Raw genomic sequence first — 18,689 nt, forward strand, 5'->3', positions numbered from 1 at the left:
ACACAGTATAACTTTGGACTAAGGAAGGTCTACTATGATTTCAACATTACTTCCTTGCTTGTTGTATTTCATACTTTGAGATTGAAATCCAAAGATCCTGTTTGATTTTTTTATGATTTACTGACTTGTGCGGCACCTTTGTGCTGTACCCATCAACCCCCTGTGCTCGCTGACCTACATTGGCTCCCGGTCAGGCAACGCCTCGATTTTAAAATTCTCATCCTTACGTTCAAATTCCTCCATGGCCCTCGACCCCTCCCTAGCTCTGTAATCTCCTCCAGCCCTACAAACCTCCGAGATCTCTGCGCCCCTCCAATTCCGATCTGTTGAGCATCCCCCGATTTCCATCGCTCCACCATTGGTGGCCATGCCTTCAGCTGCCTGGGCCCTGAGCTCTGGAATTCCCTCCCTAAACCTCTCCGCCTCTCTCTCCTCCTTTAAGACGCTCCTTAAAACCGACCTCTTTGACCAAGCCTTTGGTCACCTGTCCTAATATCTCCTTATGTGGCTCGGTGTCAAATTTCTATCTGATAATCGCTCCTGTGAAGGACCTTGGGACGTTTTACTACGTTAAAGGCGCTATATAAATGCAGGTTGTTGTTTGAATCAGACAGCCTGCACCTTTAAAGGGGTGAGGTCATCATGGTATCATGTCTTGTGGGACTTTTTTTTACTTGCGTTAAAGGCTCTATATAAATGCAAGTTGTTGTTACTTACGCCTGGGTACCTGGGTGTGACCTTAATGGCTAACGCTCTCTCTGTCGGCGTTCTGTCTGTCCCATCCCCTCCCCAGGTTGACGGCTGGTGCGGTGCAGCTGACGTGCGAGCAGAAGGCGGGCGGGGGCACGCAGCTGCTGAGCGCGGACGTTCGCTTCGGCACGCTGGAGATCCTGGAGTGCTTGTGGGGCCTGCCGGGAGCTGCGGCCGAGTACACTGAGGTGAGTGGCTTTCCCCTGACCGCTCTCCATCGTTCGGGCTCTCTCCTGTCTGGTTAATTTGTTTCATTAAATCAAGTCTTCGTGCAATTGTACAGGGCCTTGGTGAGACCACAGCTGGAGGACATAGGAGCAGGAGTCGGTCATTCGGCCCCTCGAGCCTGCTCCGCCATTCAATAAGATCATGGCTGATCTGATCTTGGCCTCAACTCCACTTCCCTGCCCGCTCCCCATAACCCTCGACTCCCTTATCGTTCAAAAATCTGCCTATCTCCACCTTAAATATATTCAGTGACCCAGCCTCCACAGCTCTCTGGGGAAGAGAATTCCACAGATTCACCATCCTCTGAGAGAAGAAATTCCTCCTCATTTCCGATTTAAAACGGTGCCCCCTTATTCTGAAATTATGCCCCCGAGTTCTAGATTCCCCCACGAGGGGAAACATCCTCTCAGCATCTACCCTCTCGAGGCCCCCTCAGAATCTTATATGTTTCAATAAGATCCCCTCTCATTCTTCTAAACTCCAATGAGTATAGGCCCAACCTGCTCAACCTTTCGTCATAAGACAACCCCTTCATCTCCGGAATCAACCTCGTGAACCTTCTCTGAACTGCCTCCAATGCGAGTATATCCTTCCTTAAATAAGGAGACCACAACTGTACGCAGTAGCTCTGTGCACAGTTTTGGTCTCCTTACCTAAGGCATGATATACAGGAAACTCTCGATTTACCGGCACCTAAATAACCGGAAATCTCTGTTAACCGGCAAAATTCAGGAGTAGGTTCAGGTAAGTTTTACTTCATATTAGTGGCAGTTCCTGGATCTGTGGCTGTGTAACTGGGGTTCCTGCACCTGTTGCTACGCAACAGGGACGCTTGGTCTGTGGCCGGAGTTCCTGCACATGTTGCTAAGCAACAGGGAAGCCTGGATTTGTTGCTATGTACGGAGCTCTCGTACCTTTTACTATACCTCTCTGTATTCTGGACTTTTTGATAAACCGGCACCACGCCGGTCCTGTTGGTGCCGGATAATAAAGAGTTTCCTGTACTTGCCTTAGTGGCAGTGCAACCAATGTTCATTGGACTGATTCCTGGATTGTCCTATGAGGAGAGATTGCGTAGATTGGGCCGATATTCTCTGGAGTTTAGAAGAATGAGGTGATCTCATTGAAACATATAAGATTCTGAGGGGGATTGACAGGGTAGATGCTGGGAGATTGCTTCCCTGGTCTGGAGTGTCTCGAACTAGGGGGCATAGTCTCAGGATAAGGGGTCGGCCATTTAAGACTGAGAATTCCTTCACTCAGAGGGTGGTGAATCTTTGGAATTCTTTACCCCAGAGGGCTGTGGATGCTGAATCATTGAGTACATTCAAGACTGAGATTGAGAGATTTTTGGACTCTAGGGGAATCAAGGGATATGGGGTTCGGGCGGGAAAGTGGAGTTGAGGTCGAAGATCAGCCATGATCTTATTGAATGGCGGAGCAGGCTCGAGGGGCCGAATGGCTGTCCCCTGCACCTAATTCTTATGTTCTTAAGTTAATAATAGAAGACAAACCCTTACATACAGTGTGTTGAGTTCTGGGTTCTGATTAACTCGCGTGACATCAGCTCGACATATTTATTAATCAGAGTCTGTGCGAGCTCAGTCAGACACAGCATTAATTAACGAGAGGCTCTCAGACCGCAGACTCATGCTTGGGACACTAGGCTGGGTTTGGATGCTGTCTCCCGTTCGCACAAAGGGGCAAAGCGCAAGAGCTTTGTTCCCAATTTTACAATTTAATTGCCCCTATACGGTCACATTTCACAACTCCCTTCTGTCATCAAGTTATTAGCATGACCCCTGGTTCGTTGAGGTTAACTTTGTTGGCCGCCTTGTGATCCTTAGGGCATCGATCGAGCAGATTGCTCAGCACGCACAGCCATAGGGGCATTAATCCTCATCAATATCCTGTTCCATGGTCTAAAGTTACCATCCTTTCCAGTGCTACCTACTCATGTTGTTCAACCATAATTCCTACTTTGGCTGTCACTTTAATTCTCCGGCCCCACTCCCACTCTGACTTCTCCGTCCTCGGCCTCCTACACCGTTCCAGTGACGCTCGGGGAACAGCACCGTATCTTTCCATTCGGCACTTTACAGCCTTCCGGACCCAACATTCAGTTCAACAATTTCAGAACAAAACCTCTGCCCCCATTTTTTCGGACGGCAGCTGTTGATGATTCTGCTGTTGCCATTTACACCTCCTCTAGACCCATCTTTTGTTTCTTTACTTGTCCCATTACCATCTCCTTTCGCCTCGCACCATCATCCCTTTTGTCACTTAATCTCTCCTGGCTTCCACCCTATCACAGACCTTCCCATTTGTTCTTTCCTCCCCTCCCCCCTTTCCCTGCCTCTGCACCTGTTTAAAACCTGTTACATCTCTAACTTTTTCCAGCTCTGACGAAAGTTCATCGACGTGAAACGTTAACTCTGTTTCTCTCTCCACCGATGCTGCCTGACCTGATGAGTATTTCTGACTTTTTCTGTTTTTATTCCTACCTTAGCTGTTCTGTCTTTGTTCCGTATTTAAAAACTACAAAAGCAAATGTATATATTCTTCAGCTCTCAGTACATCCCTGCTGAGAGTCACCCTGAGTTAGTCCTGTACATTGCCACTGTTAAGTATGTGTATTGTATTGAACAATTAACACAAAGACTTAAACGCATAACTCAAACAGGTCTTTACTGGTTGGAGGTAGGGACTACACGTAGGTCTTTACTTCATGCCCACAGGCGGGAACTGAGGGGAGATCAGTACCCACAGTACTATTTATACCCCTATGGCCAGGAGTGGTACTGCGTATCACTACGCCCTACAAGTAGTGCAGTCCTGTCCATAGGTTTAAAGTAGCACACATATTACATACACAACATTCCTCCCTTCTTAGCTTTACAGTCATCTCCCCATTTAACATAACGTAATAACATATATACATATATAACTTCAGGTTTACATAACAGAATAACATAGATACATAGATAACTTCATGTCAAAACAGATCACAGATTCAATCTCTGCGGAAAATAGTTCACAGATTCAGTCTCTGTGGCGTAGTCGGTTCACGTTGCTGGAGTGACTCATTCAATAGTCCTTCCATGGATTTAACAGCTTGAACTTCCAAACTGATTTGGCTCCGTTCGGAGGGACCACGTGTGTGATCTGGTAGGGGTGATAATGGTTCAGATGGTTATCATCTTCTGCTTCGTCTTTTCCTTTTCTGCTTCTTAGAGACTCTCTGGGCTCCCCTGTCAGCTGCCAGCTGTAGCGCCACCATCTCCCTATGTTCCTTAGACTTTAAGTGATTCATCCTGATTTCTGCACTTTGGGAGTTTTCATCACAAGCTGGGCAGACCAGGTCACTATAATATTCAGTGTCACTCAATAGGTCATGGTAATATTCGGTGTCGTCCTGATCTAGGCCAGCGAGAGGGTCTTCTATTTCCTCCATACCCAGCTGGGCGTTAGCCAGCCTTTGTTCCAAGTCCAGACATCTTTCCTGAAGAGACTTCTTCATGCGTACCTCTTCATCCAGCTTTTTCTGGGCTTTCAGCAAGTCGTTTACTAATGACCTCATTTGAGATTTTACTACTTCAACTTCTTTTGGAGATTGATTGATCGGACTATTCAATCCCTCTACCGGAGCAGCTGTTTCAGCGGTCTGTTGTTCTACGTTGACGTGAGTCAGCGTACTTTTGGCATCCAAGGGCTGCTCTGTTGCAGTCATCTCAGTCTGTGTTGCCACCTCAGCTCTTCCAATAACCTTTGAGAGCTCCGAACCCCTTTCGTTTGAATATTGAAGTTCGTGTTCAAGTTTTTCCCATTTCAGAGTCCTGTCCTTCAGCATATGCAGGAGTTGGCTGACCGTTAACTCCTCTGACATCAGACGTTTTGTGTGCTCCTGCTCCATTTTCTCCATCAGCTGCTTCTGTTGTCTTTCCAGATGTTCCCACTCTATATCAAAGAACTCTTTCGTCGCATTCATCTCTTGCTCAAAACGGCGAATCATTTGTTCTAATTGCTGTTGCAGTTTGAAATGGAGTTGAGTTCGAGCCCGGTGTCCCTCAGAAATGTGCATGTCAGTAGACTGGACAGACTCAGAATTCTCTATCTCAGTGGAATTCTGTGCTGAAACTTTGTCTTTTGCACACGGGTTGGTCTTACCATCATCAGTTCCAGAGTCTGGGTTGATTATGTTCACCGAGTTCTCACTCGTTATTGTTTGTAGGAAATGCCAGTCGATATTCATTTTCCTAATCCACTCCCGTCCTAGTAGTGGAGGACCTCCTTCAGATAGCACATATAAGTCCATTATTTGACTTTCTTCGCCCTTGTGGACCACTGTGACCTCAATTTTCCCGATGGGGTACACTCTTTGCCCCGTGTATGTTTTCAATATGAGCTCCGTATCCTGTAGGGGAATATGTTGGAATAACCTTCCATAATCTTTCTTATTTATGACCGTCAATGCCGATCCAGTGTCCAATTCCAGTTTTACTTGGACTCCTTCTATCTGAAGAGTGACTCAAATTGTCTGGAGGTCTGCACCCTTACCAACGTTGAGTACCCTTAAGCTAGCCAGTTCAATACTGCTTAAGCCAGCCAGTTCATTACTGCTAGCGTCTGAATCGGACTCCTGTTCGGCCACCTTGTGTACTTTTGCGTATTTTCCTTGCGGTGACTTCTTGTTGCTGGTCTTCTTCCCTGACCTGCATACTCTAGCTATGTGTCCAAGCCTACCACAAGTTCTACATTCTTGGTTTTTAAACCAACACTGGTTCTGATCATGCGTTGTCTTTCCACAACGATAACATTTGCCAGAACTCACACCCAATTTGTGTGCACTGAGCTCCGGTGACCGTAGCTGCATTACTGCCGTGCCTCTCGCTGCAGCTTCGTGTGCTGCTGCCATAGTGACCGCCTTCTCAAGCGTCAGCTCATTCTCCTCGAGCAGTCGCTTTTGTGTATCCTGTTTAAATAAACCACACACAAATTTGTCTCGTAGTGCATCTGTCAGTCCCGTTCCAAACTGGCAATATTTCGCTAATTTACGCAATTCCAGCAAATATTCAGCGTTGCTTTCATGCTGTAGCTGCCTTCTGTCGTAAAATTTAAATCGTTCCGCTAGCATCAGCGGCGTGGGGTTTAGATGATCTTTCAGGACAGTAACAATCTCATCGAACGTCTTACCCGCCGGTTCATCTGGTGATAACAGGTGTTTCAATTGCCCGTATGTCTTCGCACCCATTAAATTTAATAATGTTAGAGCTTTATCTTGGTCACGAATTTTATTGGCCTTACAATAATTTTTTACTCTTTCAACATATATGGCCCAATCTTCGAGGTCACTATCAAAGGTGCTAATATTCCCGTGTTTAGGCATTGTAGATTTGCAATTTCTCAGATTTTATTTTCTTTACTTGTTATCAAAGATGGCGGCTTCCCGCTCTTGCCGTCGTCCTCCGCCCACAAAATGGCGGTTTTCCCGCGCTTGGCGGTCTTCACCCGTCCCCCGACGCCGTCTCCCTTCAGCCCCCGAGTGCGGCCCTTATCTTCGCCGCGATCGCCCGAGTGCGGCCCTTATCAGCGGATGCGATCGCTGGATCGCGAAGTGGCTCCCGACCGAAGCGGCTCTCGGCCCTTATCTTCTGTGCGATCGATAGCCCGCGCTGTGCACCGCGGCTCTTGCACCTTGAGCTTCTGCAGCCGCCGCGCCTTTCAGTCCGAGTGCGGCCCTTATCTTTGGTCCCGATCGCTGGCCCGCGCTGCGCCTCGCACTTGAAAGCGGCCCGGCCTTATCTCCGATCGCGATCGATGGCCCTTATCTCCTCCGACTTCCCCAGCCCTGTCTTTGCAGCCAACGCTGCACGGCTTACCCCACCACCTAGGTTGAACAAGGAAACTGCAGAAAGACTTCTGTCAGTCGCTGGAAGCTGTCAGGATGGCTGCTGCACTCCAGTGCTCAGTCGCTGATGGAGGCTTCAGAGTCCTAAAGCCTGTCGCTTCTAGTGGGGTGGTGAGGTTTGAAACCTCTCTTCAACTGCCGCAGGGTAAGAACCTGACTCGTCGCCAGTGTTAAGTATGTGTATTGTATTGAACAATTAACACAAAGACTTAAACGTATAACTCAAACAGGTCTTTACTGGTTGGAGGTAGGGACTACACGTAGGTCTTTACTTCATGCCCACAGGCGGGAACTGAGGGGAGATCAGTACCCACAGTACTATTTATACCCCTATGGCCAGGAGTGGTACTGCGTATCACTACGCCCTACAAGTAGTGCAGTCCTGTCCATAGGTTTAAAGTAGCACACATATTACATACACAACAGCCACCTCAACTACTTCCTCTGATGCTGTTGTCTCAAAGAGAGAATCTCCCCACTACATAGACCCTCCCCCCTCCTCCTCCCCCACCTGTGAAGGAATAAGCAATATACCTATTCAGAAAAATACACCATTTTATAAAAGAATTCTAGCCTTAAACATGACAAACTGGGCTTGAAAATCTGAAAACCTAACAATGGCGAAGCTGTGAACAGCATACAGGCTATTGAGATAAGATAGGTTGTTGACACTGAATCAATAGCCTTATTGAAACAGGAGGTTGGAGGCTCCTGACGTCTGAGTCTTTGGAAAAAAGACAGTGGTACACCCAGTTAAGGTGTTTTAAAGTACACTTTGTAAACAAACATAGAAAATTAAGAACATATGCCTCCGTGGGAATGGCATCAAGTGGGGAGGCACCAGCCGTCACATTGTTTTTGTGTTGAACTTGGAACACCTAGGAGACACGAGTCTGTTGCAACCAGCTGAGGTGACTTAAGAATTGCATAGAAGACCTTGGTAAGAATGACCTCAAATAGATGCACCTGCTCCACACTGTTTTTTATGATAAACTTCGAACACCTAAGGGTAGAGACATAATTCTTAATGCTACCAGCTGATCTAACTGTAAACATAGCAGGGGTCAGCAGAAAAATGACGAGAGATAATTAGCTTACATCAGCAGAAAACTTCAAAAGAAATACCACTGAGAAAGGGTCTAAAAATTGAACTTTCAAATGGGACAATAGATTCGCTTGAAAAGGGGCAAAGCGATTCTCTGCTTCAGAGGCAAGCTCTGTAAGTCTACAACTCTTTGTATCTCGGGGATCAAGGTATTGTATTTGAATTTGGTGGATATCCTGGAATAAACTAAGAACTGTAAAACTAGAAAAGTTAAGATTTGAGAATAAGGATCTCTGATAATAGAATTGTAAGATTTCTGTTTTTGGAACTGTTAATGTTGCGACTGTAAATTACATGTCAGTTCTTTAATAAATCTATATGTTTTTAGAATTGTCTCACATAGTACTTCTGTATCAAACTCGATCTCTGTACGCTCTTTGGCTAGGAGTTGCAGAATTCTGGGGGAGTTTTCCGGACCCTCATAATATCCGGAACATTACAGTCTAGTTAAACTTATTGGCCCAGAAATTCAGGTTGCCACGGATGAGTACGCACGGGGTACTCACCCGTAAGCCCAATGGAAGTGCCGGTTTCCAGCATGCACTGCGCATGCGCGGGAAACCGGCACGTCTGTTCCCCTGAAAGAAGGGGTTCAGAGTTCGAATGCATGCGCAGGAGAGGCTGCGTGTGTGCATCGAACTTAGGTTTTTTTGCAGGTTTCCCCGGGAGGGTAAGTCTTCAGAAGTTACACATATAACTTGTAAGTTGTGAATTAATTAAAATTAAAACATTTTTTCCACAGGTTTATTATTTTTAAATACTTTAAAGCAAGGTAAGTTTATTTTTAGCTCCGCTAGAAAATAAAATAATTTTTTTCAAAAATTTAAATTATTGTTTAAAATAGTTATTTCATGTAATTTATAGTTTATTTAAAAAATGTGATTTAAAAAAAAAAAAAAAAAAAAAAAATTGAAGATTTAGTGATGTTTTGGGGTTTGTAGTATTTATAAGTTTGATAGCCCTTCCTGTCAAACTTATGAATGAAGCATTCCCTGCTCCGATTGGCTCCCCATGGCCCACGTGATCCCAGGGGACGCATCGAACTAATTGCACCCCTGGGATACGCAAGCACTGCGCGCCGGCAGTTGGAGGAGGCCCGGGATCGGAATTCCGCGGGGGCCTACAGCTCAACGGCTGGCGCGGTAGGTAAGTGCAGGTCGGGGGCTTACACCCGCGGGAAGCCCTCGACCCGAATTTCTGGGCCATTAAAAGTGCTATCTGGAGGACGGTAACATCTTCAGGTTGTTCCTTTCCTTTAGGGAGAGATAGTCTGGACCTTTAGACCCAATTAAGCGTCTTTAGGATTCGGCTATCTCTAACTTTAGTTGAAAGTGAACGTCTGGGGAATCCGCCTGATCCGGGGTAGCCCTAAAGGGGCTAGGACTAGTAATTATCCATTCACACCTCCTCCCAATGGGTTACGGTTTGCACTGGCTGCCCTCCATGAGCCCATTATTCGTGCAGGGTGTGTCGGTAGGCTAGTCGACGATGGTGGCATCGCAACTCCCACCCCGGGATTGACCCTTCTCTGGGGTCTGGCTGGCCAGCTGGCTGCCCTCCTGTACCTCACCCAAGCGGTCGTTTACCCCGTGCAAGCCCGGGCAGTGTTTGTGGGCTATTCCACCATGGAGGGCATCGCAGTCCAGTCCTGCCGTCGGCCAGAATCCACCCATGCTCTTTCAGCAGAGTTTACTGGAGAGGAGAGGCCCGATTGATGTCCTCATCTCTCCCTCCCCTTCCCCCCCCCCAGACGAGGAGGGGAGACTGCTACCTGCCCAGCCAAACTGACAGCACAGAGCATCGCAGGCGCAGACCCACGTCTGGGAGGCAGCCTATCTGTTTGTACTTCCTCTCTTCACCCTCTCCCACTTTCTTCCTGTCCAGCTGCTGATGTTCAAGAAGGCCTCCCCCTTGGCTTGTGGATCCAGTGCCGGCCCCTGCGCTCAGATCCATTACAGACAGACCCAGAGGACTGCAGGCAAGGTAAAGTCGAAATAAAGCGATCGGGGGAATTCCCTGATCTATCTGCTAATAAAAATAAAGACTTGCATTTCTCCAGCGCCTTTCACCACCTCAGGACGTCCCAAAGCGCTTTACAGCCAATGAAGTACTTTTTGAAGTGTGGTCACTGTTGTAATGTAGGAAACCCGGCAGCCAATTTGCGCACAGCAAGCTCCCACAAACAGCAATGTGATAATGACCACATAATCGGTTTTAGTGATGTTGGTTGAGGGATAAATATTGGCCGCAGGACACCAGGGAGAACTCCCCCCTGCTCTTCTTCGAAATAGTGGCCTTGGGATCTTTTTCACCGACCGGAGAGGGAAGACGGGGCCTCGGTTTAACTTCTCATCCGAAAGACGGCACCTCTGAGAGTGCAGCGTTCTCTCAGTACCGCCTCACCGACAGTGCGGCGCTCCCTCATTACCGCCCCTCCGACAGTGCGGCGCTCACTCGGTACCGCCCCTCCGACAGTGCGGCGCTCCCTCATTACCGCCCCTCCGACAGTGCGGCGCTCACTCGGTACCGCCCCTCCGACAGTGCGGCGCTCCCTCATTACCGCCCCACCGACAGTGCGGCGCTCCCTCATTACCGCCCCTCCGACAGTGCGGCGCTCACTCGGTACCGCCCCTCCGACAGTGCGGCGCTCACTCGGTACCGCCCCTCCGACAGTGCGGCGCTCCCTCGGTACCACCTCACCGACAGTGCGGCGCTCCCTCATTACCGCCCCTCCGACAGTGCGGCGCTCACTCGGTACCGCCCCTCCGACAGTGCGGCGCTCCCTCGGTACCGCCCCTCCGACAGTGCGGCGCTCCCTCGGTACCGCCCCTCCGACAGTGCGGCGCTCCCTCAGTACCGCCCCTTCGACAGTGCAGCGCTCCCTCAGTACCGCCCCTCCGACAGTGCAGTGCAGCGCTCGCTCAGTAGTGCACTGGGATTGTTTGCCTAGATTTTTGTGCTCATGTCTCTGGAGTGGGGCTGGAACCCACAACCTTCAGACTCACAAGCGAGAGAGAGACCGACTGAGCCATGGCGGACGCCTAATAGACTATCAGTTTAAAAAAAAGTTCGGAGTAAGACAGGAAGCTGGGGGAATTTGTTTCTGCCAAAGGGTAATCGAGTTAATGGGAAGGATACTGAAGCTGAGAGAATGAGAGGCGTTGCTGGGAAGGGATTGTGGGAAGTGGGTAGGTGGGCTTGCTAACCATGGTGTGTGACCGACTGTGTCTGGGTTCCCCTCAGGGCAGCCGCAGGAAGCCTGGTGTGAAGCACAGTGCCGAGCTGGCCATCGAACTCCAGGAGGCCCACGCGGACGTGGACATCAGTTTCCTGGACAGAATGGACTTCCTGCTCAACCTCTGGCCGACGGGAGGCCGGGAATCTCCAGCGGCGCAAGGGAGATCATCAGAGCCAACGCTGGTGAGCTGAGCACTGGTCCTGGCTTTGCCCTGAAGTCAGTGGGTGAACCGCACCTTGTGATTCTGTTAGTAATCATCACGTCCCATCAAACACTCCCAGGGCAGGTACCGCACGGGTTAGATATGGAGTAAAGCTCCCTCTACACTGTCCCATCAAACACTCCAGGGCAGTTACAGCACGGGTTAGATACAGAGTAAAGCTCCCTCTACACTGCCCCCATCACACACTCCTAGGGCAGGTACAGCGTGGGTTAGATACAGAGTAAAGCTCCCTCTACACGGTCCCATCAAACACTCCAGGGCAGGTACAGCACGGGTTAGATACAGAGTAAAGCTCCCTCTACACTGTCCCATCAAACACTCCCAGGGCAGGTACAGCATGGGTTAGATACAGAGTAAAGCTCCCTCTACACTGTCCCATCAAACACTCCCAGGGCAGGTACAGCACGGGTTAGATACAGAGTAAAGCTCACTCTACTCACTCTACACTGTCCCATCAAACACTCTCAGGGCATGTGATGAAGCCTCCAGGAATACGTCCGACCAGAGTTGGCATCCCTATTCGGGTGGGGTAGCCGAGGAACTGGACCGTACCACAGATCAGCAATTTGGGGAGGGGGAGAATAAAACGTGATGGTTTGACCCGTTTTCACTCCCCTCTTCAGCTCTACAGATTGGTTTGCCTCACCGAGGCCCCCTCAGCTGATTGGTCCACCCCGCCGAGGCTCCCCTCGGCTGATTGGTCCGCCCCGCCTCGGCTCCCCTCGGCTGATTGGTCCGCCCCGCCTCGGCTCCCCTCGGCTGATTGGTCCGCCCCGTCTTGGCTCCCCTCGGCTGATTGGTCCGCCCCGCCGAGGCTCCTGTCCCACCCCGTTGCCCCGCTGATTGATCCGCCCCACCGCAGGGCGAGTGTTCCCCCCCTCGATGCTGACTTGGTGCCCTTGCCCTTGACTTTCAGATCTCTGGGGTTTCCGTTCTGCGCGGTGAGCCTCCACCTGCCCCGGGGCATCCGACCGCTGTGAGACTCACTGCCCCCAAAGCCCACTTCCGGCTGCAGTTCCCGGTGCCCGACCTGCGGCCCGAGCCCGAGCGCACGCCCTGGTTCCAGAAGGCCGTGCGGAAGGAGTCCCTGCAGCTGGAGTGCACGGACCTGACCTTCAAAACCGAACTCGGAGCCAATGCCAGAAGCGAGTCCATCAAATATGAAGTCAGCTTCAGCGATCTGCACGGTGAGTTGCCACAATCTGTTTTTCCTATTTTAAACACTGGGTTTCAGAAGCTTTAAGTAACAACAAGAAGTTAGCCGTTCCGTGGGTTGAGGTCACCCCCAGTTACAACAACAGCTTGCATTCATGCAGCTCCTTTAACATAGTAAAATGTCCCAAGGCGCTTCACAGGAGCGTTATCGAATGCAATTTGACACCGCGTCACATAGGAGATATTAGGACCGGTGACAGAGGTCAATTTTAAGGAGCGTCCTAAAGGAGGAGAGAGACGCGGAGAGGTTTAGGGAGGGAATTCCAGAGCTCGGGGCCCAGGCAGCTGAAGGCACGGCCGCCAATGGTTGATCGAAGAGATCAGAATTAGAGGAATGCCGTGATCTTGGAGGGTTGTAGGGCTGGAGGATTTTAATCTCTCGTCCTATCGGTTGGCCAGATTTGAGGGGCGTATAGACTGACTGACTTCATTGAGCGATGTGGCTTGAAGAACAAAACACAGAGCCTAAAACTGGGAGTGCAGACTGCGCAGTGACCCACAGGTGTCAGTTTGGCTCGGTTGGTATCTCTCTCTCTCTGAGTCAGAAGGCCATGAGTTCAAGCCCATCATCTAAACTGACGCTCCAGTGCAGTGCTGAGGGAGCAACGCACTGTCGGAGGGGCAGTACTGAGTGAGTGCTGCACTGTCGGAGGGGCAGGGAGGGGCAGTACTGAGGGAGCACCGCACTGTCGGAGGGGCAGTACTGAGGGAGCACCGCACTGTCGGAGGGGCAGTACTGAGGGAGCGCCGCACTATTGGAGGGGCCGTACTGAGGGAGCATCGCACTGTCGGAGGGGCAGTACTGAGGGAGCGCTGCACTGTCGGAGGGGCAGTGCTGAGGGAGTGCTGCACTGTCAGAGGGGCAGTACTGAGGGAGCGCCGCACGGTCGGAGGGGCAGTGCTGAGGGAGTGCTGCACTGTCGGAGGGGCAGTACTGAGGGAGCGCTGCACTGTCGGAGGGGCAGTACTGAGGGAGCGCCGCACTGTCGGAGGGGCAGTACTGAGGGAGCGCCACACTGTCGGAGGGGCAGTGCTGAGGGAGTGCTGCACTGTCGGAGGGGCAGTACTGAGGGAGCGCTGCACTGTCGGAGGGGCAGTACTGAGGGAGCGCCGCACTGTCGGAGGGGCAGTACTGAGGGAGCGCTGCACTGTCGGAGGTGCAGTACTGAGGGAGCGCTGCACTGTCGGAGGTGCCGTCTTTCGGCTGAGACGTTAAACCGAGGCCCCGTCTGCCCTCTCAGGTGAACGTATAAGATCCCACGGCCACTATTGGAAGAAGAACAGGGGAGTTCTCCCCAGTGTCCTGGGCCAATATTTATCCCTCAACCAACATCACTGCGGGGTGCGGGGGGGGGGGGGAAATTAACTCATCATTTATCTCATTGCTGTTTGTGGGATCTTGCTGTGCGCAAATTAGCTGCCGTGTTTCCCACATTACAACAGGGACCACACTTCAAAAGCACTTCACTGACTGTGAAACGCTTTGAGACCTCCTGAGGACGTGAACAGCGCTGTGTAAATGCAAGTTAATTCTTACTGGATGGGGCTGCTGCAGTTGGTTTCAGCGGCCCTGGGTTGAGGAAGGGGAAATCAAACCGGCTTCCCGCTCCCAATCCCCGCGCGTGTGAGCAGAGGATTGGACTTGGCTGCGATGCCCTACACAGTCGAATAGCTGCCACCCCTCAATGGGTTCCGGGCTCGCTGTTGATGAATAGCCACTCGGGCGAGGTACCGGCACGTGATCGTCAGCCCTGGACCCTGGATGGAGAAGGAGTCACGCTTCACATGGGAAGGGGGAGGAGAGAGGAATGGGTGAGTTAGGAGCCTGGGAACCTTGTGGAGCTGGTTGAAACACTCCAAGATATTGGCAGCTATATTATTGTAAAACGGCAATTTCTCAAACTTCATTCCAACAGGTGTATATGAAGATGGAGTGAAACCTGGTGTTTCTTGCATTCGAGTCACTAAAACGCCTGACAAAGTCGCTGGGAAAAAGTACACAATCCCGAAGTAAGTAACTGCCAGAATGCCTGGAATATGTTTAGCTTGACCGCAGGATTCACTTCTGTAAATAAATAAATTCTGTGTCTAACCCGTGCTGTACCTGCCCTGGGAGTGTTTGATGGGACAGTGTAGAGGGAGCTTTACTCTGTATCTAACCCGTGCTGTACCTGCCCTGGGATTGTTTGATGGGACAGTGTAGAGGGAGCTTTACCCTGTATCTAACCTGAGCCATACCTGATCTGGGAGTATCAAATTCCCAATTTGTTTCAAAAACTTTGAGTTTGCAGGAAGATGGTTAGCTACCACACCTGGATGTTCTCAGAGTCTCTCAGTTGTGTCACTGTGAGCCATGCAGACCAGAAGGTTGCACGACTGAGTCTCAGCTCGTGCTGTGTGCTGTTTCAGCCGGTCCCGCTACAGATTATTAGAGAGTAACCCCTGCTGGGAAGTATGTGCCTGCCCGGTAAGGATAGGATCCGGCTCGGTTCCGATGCCTTCCGTGGTTGAATAGCCGAGTGTCGCTCAACCCAAAGGATGGCCACTTGGGCCAGGCATGCAGAGGTTTGCCGATGGAACCCGAGCCGATCACCAGTCCGTGCCTAGAGAAAATTAGGGGTGGGGGTTTGGAGTAGAAACCCAAACTGGGGGGGTTGACGTGTTCTCTGAGTGCTGTGATGTTCCCGCGATTTTTTGCCAGAATCGTGCTGACGGTGAATCCGGACTACAGCGGCACCGAGTGGGACCTGATCATGGAGAAGACCGAAGACATGGACCTCTCTACGGTCGAAAGCCCCTGTGAGCTGAAGCAGCCGGAGCCGTCTCCCTTCTCGTCCAAACGCACCATGTACGAAACGGAGGAGGTGAGCACCTGGGTGGCCGTTTGGTTGGCCGAGTTTGCTGCAAGCACCCGGCTTGCGCTGGATCGCATTCTGCCGAACCCACAGCGCCGAACTTTATCCCCTCTCGCCACCCGCAAACCTGACAATTGTACGCTTCAGCAGATTCAAATAATCTGCGACTTTCATTTTCTGTCCTTTAATTCCTGTGAGTTGATGCCTTGTTCTGCTTTCCACAAATACGCATGAAGATGGTTCGGTCTGGCACGTGCTTAACTTTTACCCCCGCTCCCACTTCCGACTCTGATGCCAACTATCAGCAGATAATATGCTAGTCTCGGAGAGGGTGCAGAGCAGATTGACCAGAATGGTACCAGGGATGAGGGACTTCAGTTGTGCGGAGAGACTGGAGAAGCTGCGGTTGTTCTCCTTGGAGCAGAGAAGGTTAAGGGGAGATTGACCAGAATGGTACTAGGGATGAGGGACTTCAGTGACGTGGAGAAGCTGGGGTTGTTCTCCTTGGAGCAGAGAAGGTTAAGGGGAGATTGACCAGAATGGTACCAGGGATGAGGGACTTCAGTTGTGCGGAGAGACTGGAGAAGCTGGGGTTGTTCTCCTTGGAGCAGAGAAGGTTAAGGGGAGATTCAATAGAGGTGTTCAAAATCATGAAGGGTTTTAATAGAGTAAATAAGGAGAAACTGTTTCCACTGGCAGGAGGGTCGTTAATCAGAGTACACAGATTTAAAATAATTGGCAAAAGAACCAGAGGGGAGGTGAGGAGAATGTTTTTACGCAGCGAGTTGTTGTGATCTGGAACGCGCTGCCTGAAAGGGCGGTGGAAGCAGATTCAATAGTAACTTTCAAAAGGGGAATTGGGTAAATACGTGAAGGGAAAAAATTGCAGGGCTACGGGGAAAGGGCAGGGGGGAGTGGGACTAATTGGAGAGCCCTTTCAAAGAGCCGGCAGAGGCACAATGGGCTGAATGGCCTCCTGTGCTGTATCATTGACTCTGAAACAGGAGCTAAAAGGGTTTAATTATGAAGGTTGGTTGCATAGATTAGGCTTGTATCCCCTCGAGTTTAGAAGATTGAGGGGTGATCTAATCGAGGTGTTTGAGATGATTAAAGGAATCGATAGGGTAGATGGAGAGGAACTATTTCCTCTGGTGGGGGGAGCCCAGAACAAGGGGGCGTAACCTTTAAAATTAGAGCCAGGCCGTTCAGGAGTGATGTCAGGAGCACTTCCTCACACAAAGGGTAGTGGAAACCTGGAACTCTTTACCACCTCCCCCCAAAGACAGTGGATGCTGGGGGTCAGTTGGAGCTTTCATAACTGGGATCGATAGATTTTTGTGAGATGAAGGTATCAAGGGATATGGAGCTAAGGCAGTTAAATGGAGTTCAGATGCAGATCAGCCATGATCTAATTGAATGACGTAACTGGCTCGAGGGGCTGAATGGCCTCCCCCTGTTTTTATGTTCAAAATTAAGCACAGGCTAGATTTCCTGTATTTCCCCCACTGCTGTAACTCCCAGAAGCAGTTCCGAAGCCAAGAGTGGAAGAGTTTTGAAATTGTCCTGGGGCAGCCTAAGAGGGGTGCTGAGTGCTTGAACCTCGTCACTGGGTTGTCTGCAGCCTGTTTGGTCGGGAGTGGCGTCGCAGCTGATCCCTGCCCTCGCCTGGTAACCCAGACGGGTGCACTTTGCAGCAGGAAGGTGCTGGACGGTGGTGGGGAGCAGGAAGCCGGGCGTGTATACCCATCCCTTGTCCCCGAGGCAGATTGCAGCAACCCCATTTCCAATCCTCTAGTGATCAAGCAACTCGAAAACCGCTTGCATTTATATAGCCCTTCAACGCAGGAAAACGGCCCAAGGCGCATCACAGGGGCGGACGGGAAAGTGAAGACTGGAGATTGTACCTGAGGCCGTCTGGTCTGTGGCTTTCAGTACCGTATCTGGTGCTTTTGACCAAAATCTTCTTTTATAAGGAATTTATTTAAGAATGAACGAGATGTGATGCAATTCAATGGCTATCAGACAGTTCTGACATCCCATAAACTAACCAGCCGTCACTTGCCTTGAATTCGACATCCCATAAACTGCATAGCCGTCACTTGCCATCCCATAAACCACACCGCCATCACTTGCCATCCCATAAACCACACCGCCATCACTTCCCATCCCATAAACTACACCGCCATCACTTGCCATCCCAATAACCGTACAGCCATCACTTGCCATCCCAATAACCGTACAGCCATCACTTGCCATCCCATAAACCACACAGCCATCACTTGCCATCCCATAAACCACACCGCCATCACTTGCCATCCCATAAACCACACAGCCATCACTTGCCATCCCATAAACCACACAGCCATCACTTGCCATCCCAATAACCGCACAGCCATCACTTGCCATCCCAATAACCGCACAGCCATCACTTGCCATCCCATAAACCACACAGCCATCACTTGCCATCCCATAAACCACACAGCCATCACTTGCCATCCCAATAACCGTACAGCCATCACTTGCCATCCCAATAACCGTACAGCCATCACTTGCCATCCCATAAACCACACAGCCATCACTTGCCATCCCAATAACCGTACAGCCATCACTTGCCATCCCATAAACCACACAGCCATCACTTGCCATCCCATAAACCACACAGCCATCACTTGCCATCCCATAAACCACACAGCCATCACTTGCCATCCCAATAACCGCACAGCCATCACTTGCCATCCCAATAACCGTACAGCCATCACTTGCCATCCCAATAACCGTACAGCCATCACTTGCCATCCCATAAACCACACAGCCATCACTTGCCATCCCAATAACCGCACAGCCATCACTTGCCATCCCATAAACCACACAGCCATCACTTGCCATCCCTAACCCACACAGCCATCACTTGCCATCCCAATAACCGTACAGCCATCACTTGCCATCCCAATAACCATACAGCCATCACTTGCCATCCCAATAACCGCACAGCCATCACTTGCCATCCCAATAACCGTACAGCCATCACTTGCCATCCCAATAACCGTACAGCCATCACTTGCCATCCCATAAACCACACAGCCATCACTTGCCATCCCAATAACCGTACAGCCATCACTTGCCATCCCAATAACTGTACAGCCATCACTTGCCATCCCATAAACCAC

The 18,689-nt window shown here is 50.4% G+C and overlaps 1 protein-coding gene across 1 annotated transcript in view; it reads left to right on the forward strand.

The window, feature by feature from the left end:
* The window catches only part of atg2a (autophagy related 2A), a 158,954-nt gene that overhangs the window by 67,460 nt on the left and 72,805 nt on the right, over positions 1-18,689 (forward strand). The window contains exons 12-17 of the mRNA XM_085975696.1: positions 794-938; positions 9,876-9,974; positions 11,235-11,411; positions 12,369-12,639; positions 14,584-14,677; positions 15,369-15,531. Of these exons, the coding sequence (XP_085831822.1) occupies positions 794-938; positions 9,876-9,974; positions 11,235-11,411; positions 12,369-12,639; positions 14,584-14,677; positions 15,369-15,531 (949 nt within the window). The remainder of the gene's footprint in view (positions 1-793; positions 939-9,875; positions 9,975-11,234; positions 11,412-12,368; positions 12,640-14,583; positions 14,678-15,368; positions 15,532-18,689) is intronic.

Source organism: Somniosus microcephalus, unplaced genomic scaffold, assembly GCF_052327205.1.
Source record: "Somniosus microcephalus isolate GS21.2 unplaced genomic scaffold, FLI_Smic_1.0 unresolved_chr2, whole genome shotgun sequence".
Lineage (NCBI taxonomy): Eukaryota > Metazoa > Chordata > Chondrichthyes > Squaliformes > Somniosidae > Somniosus > Somniosus microcephalus.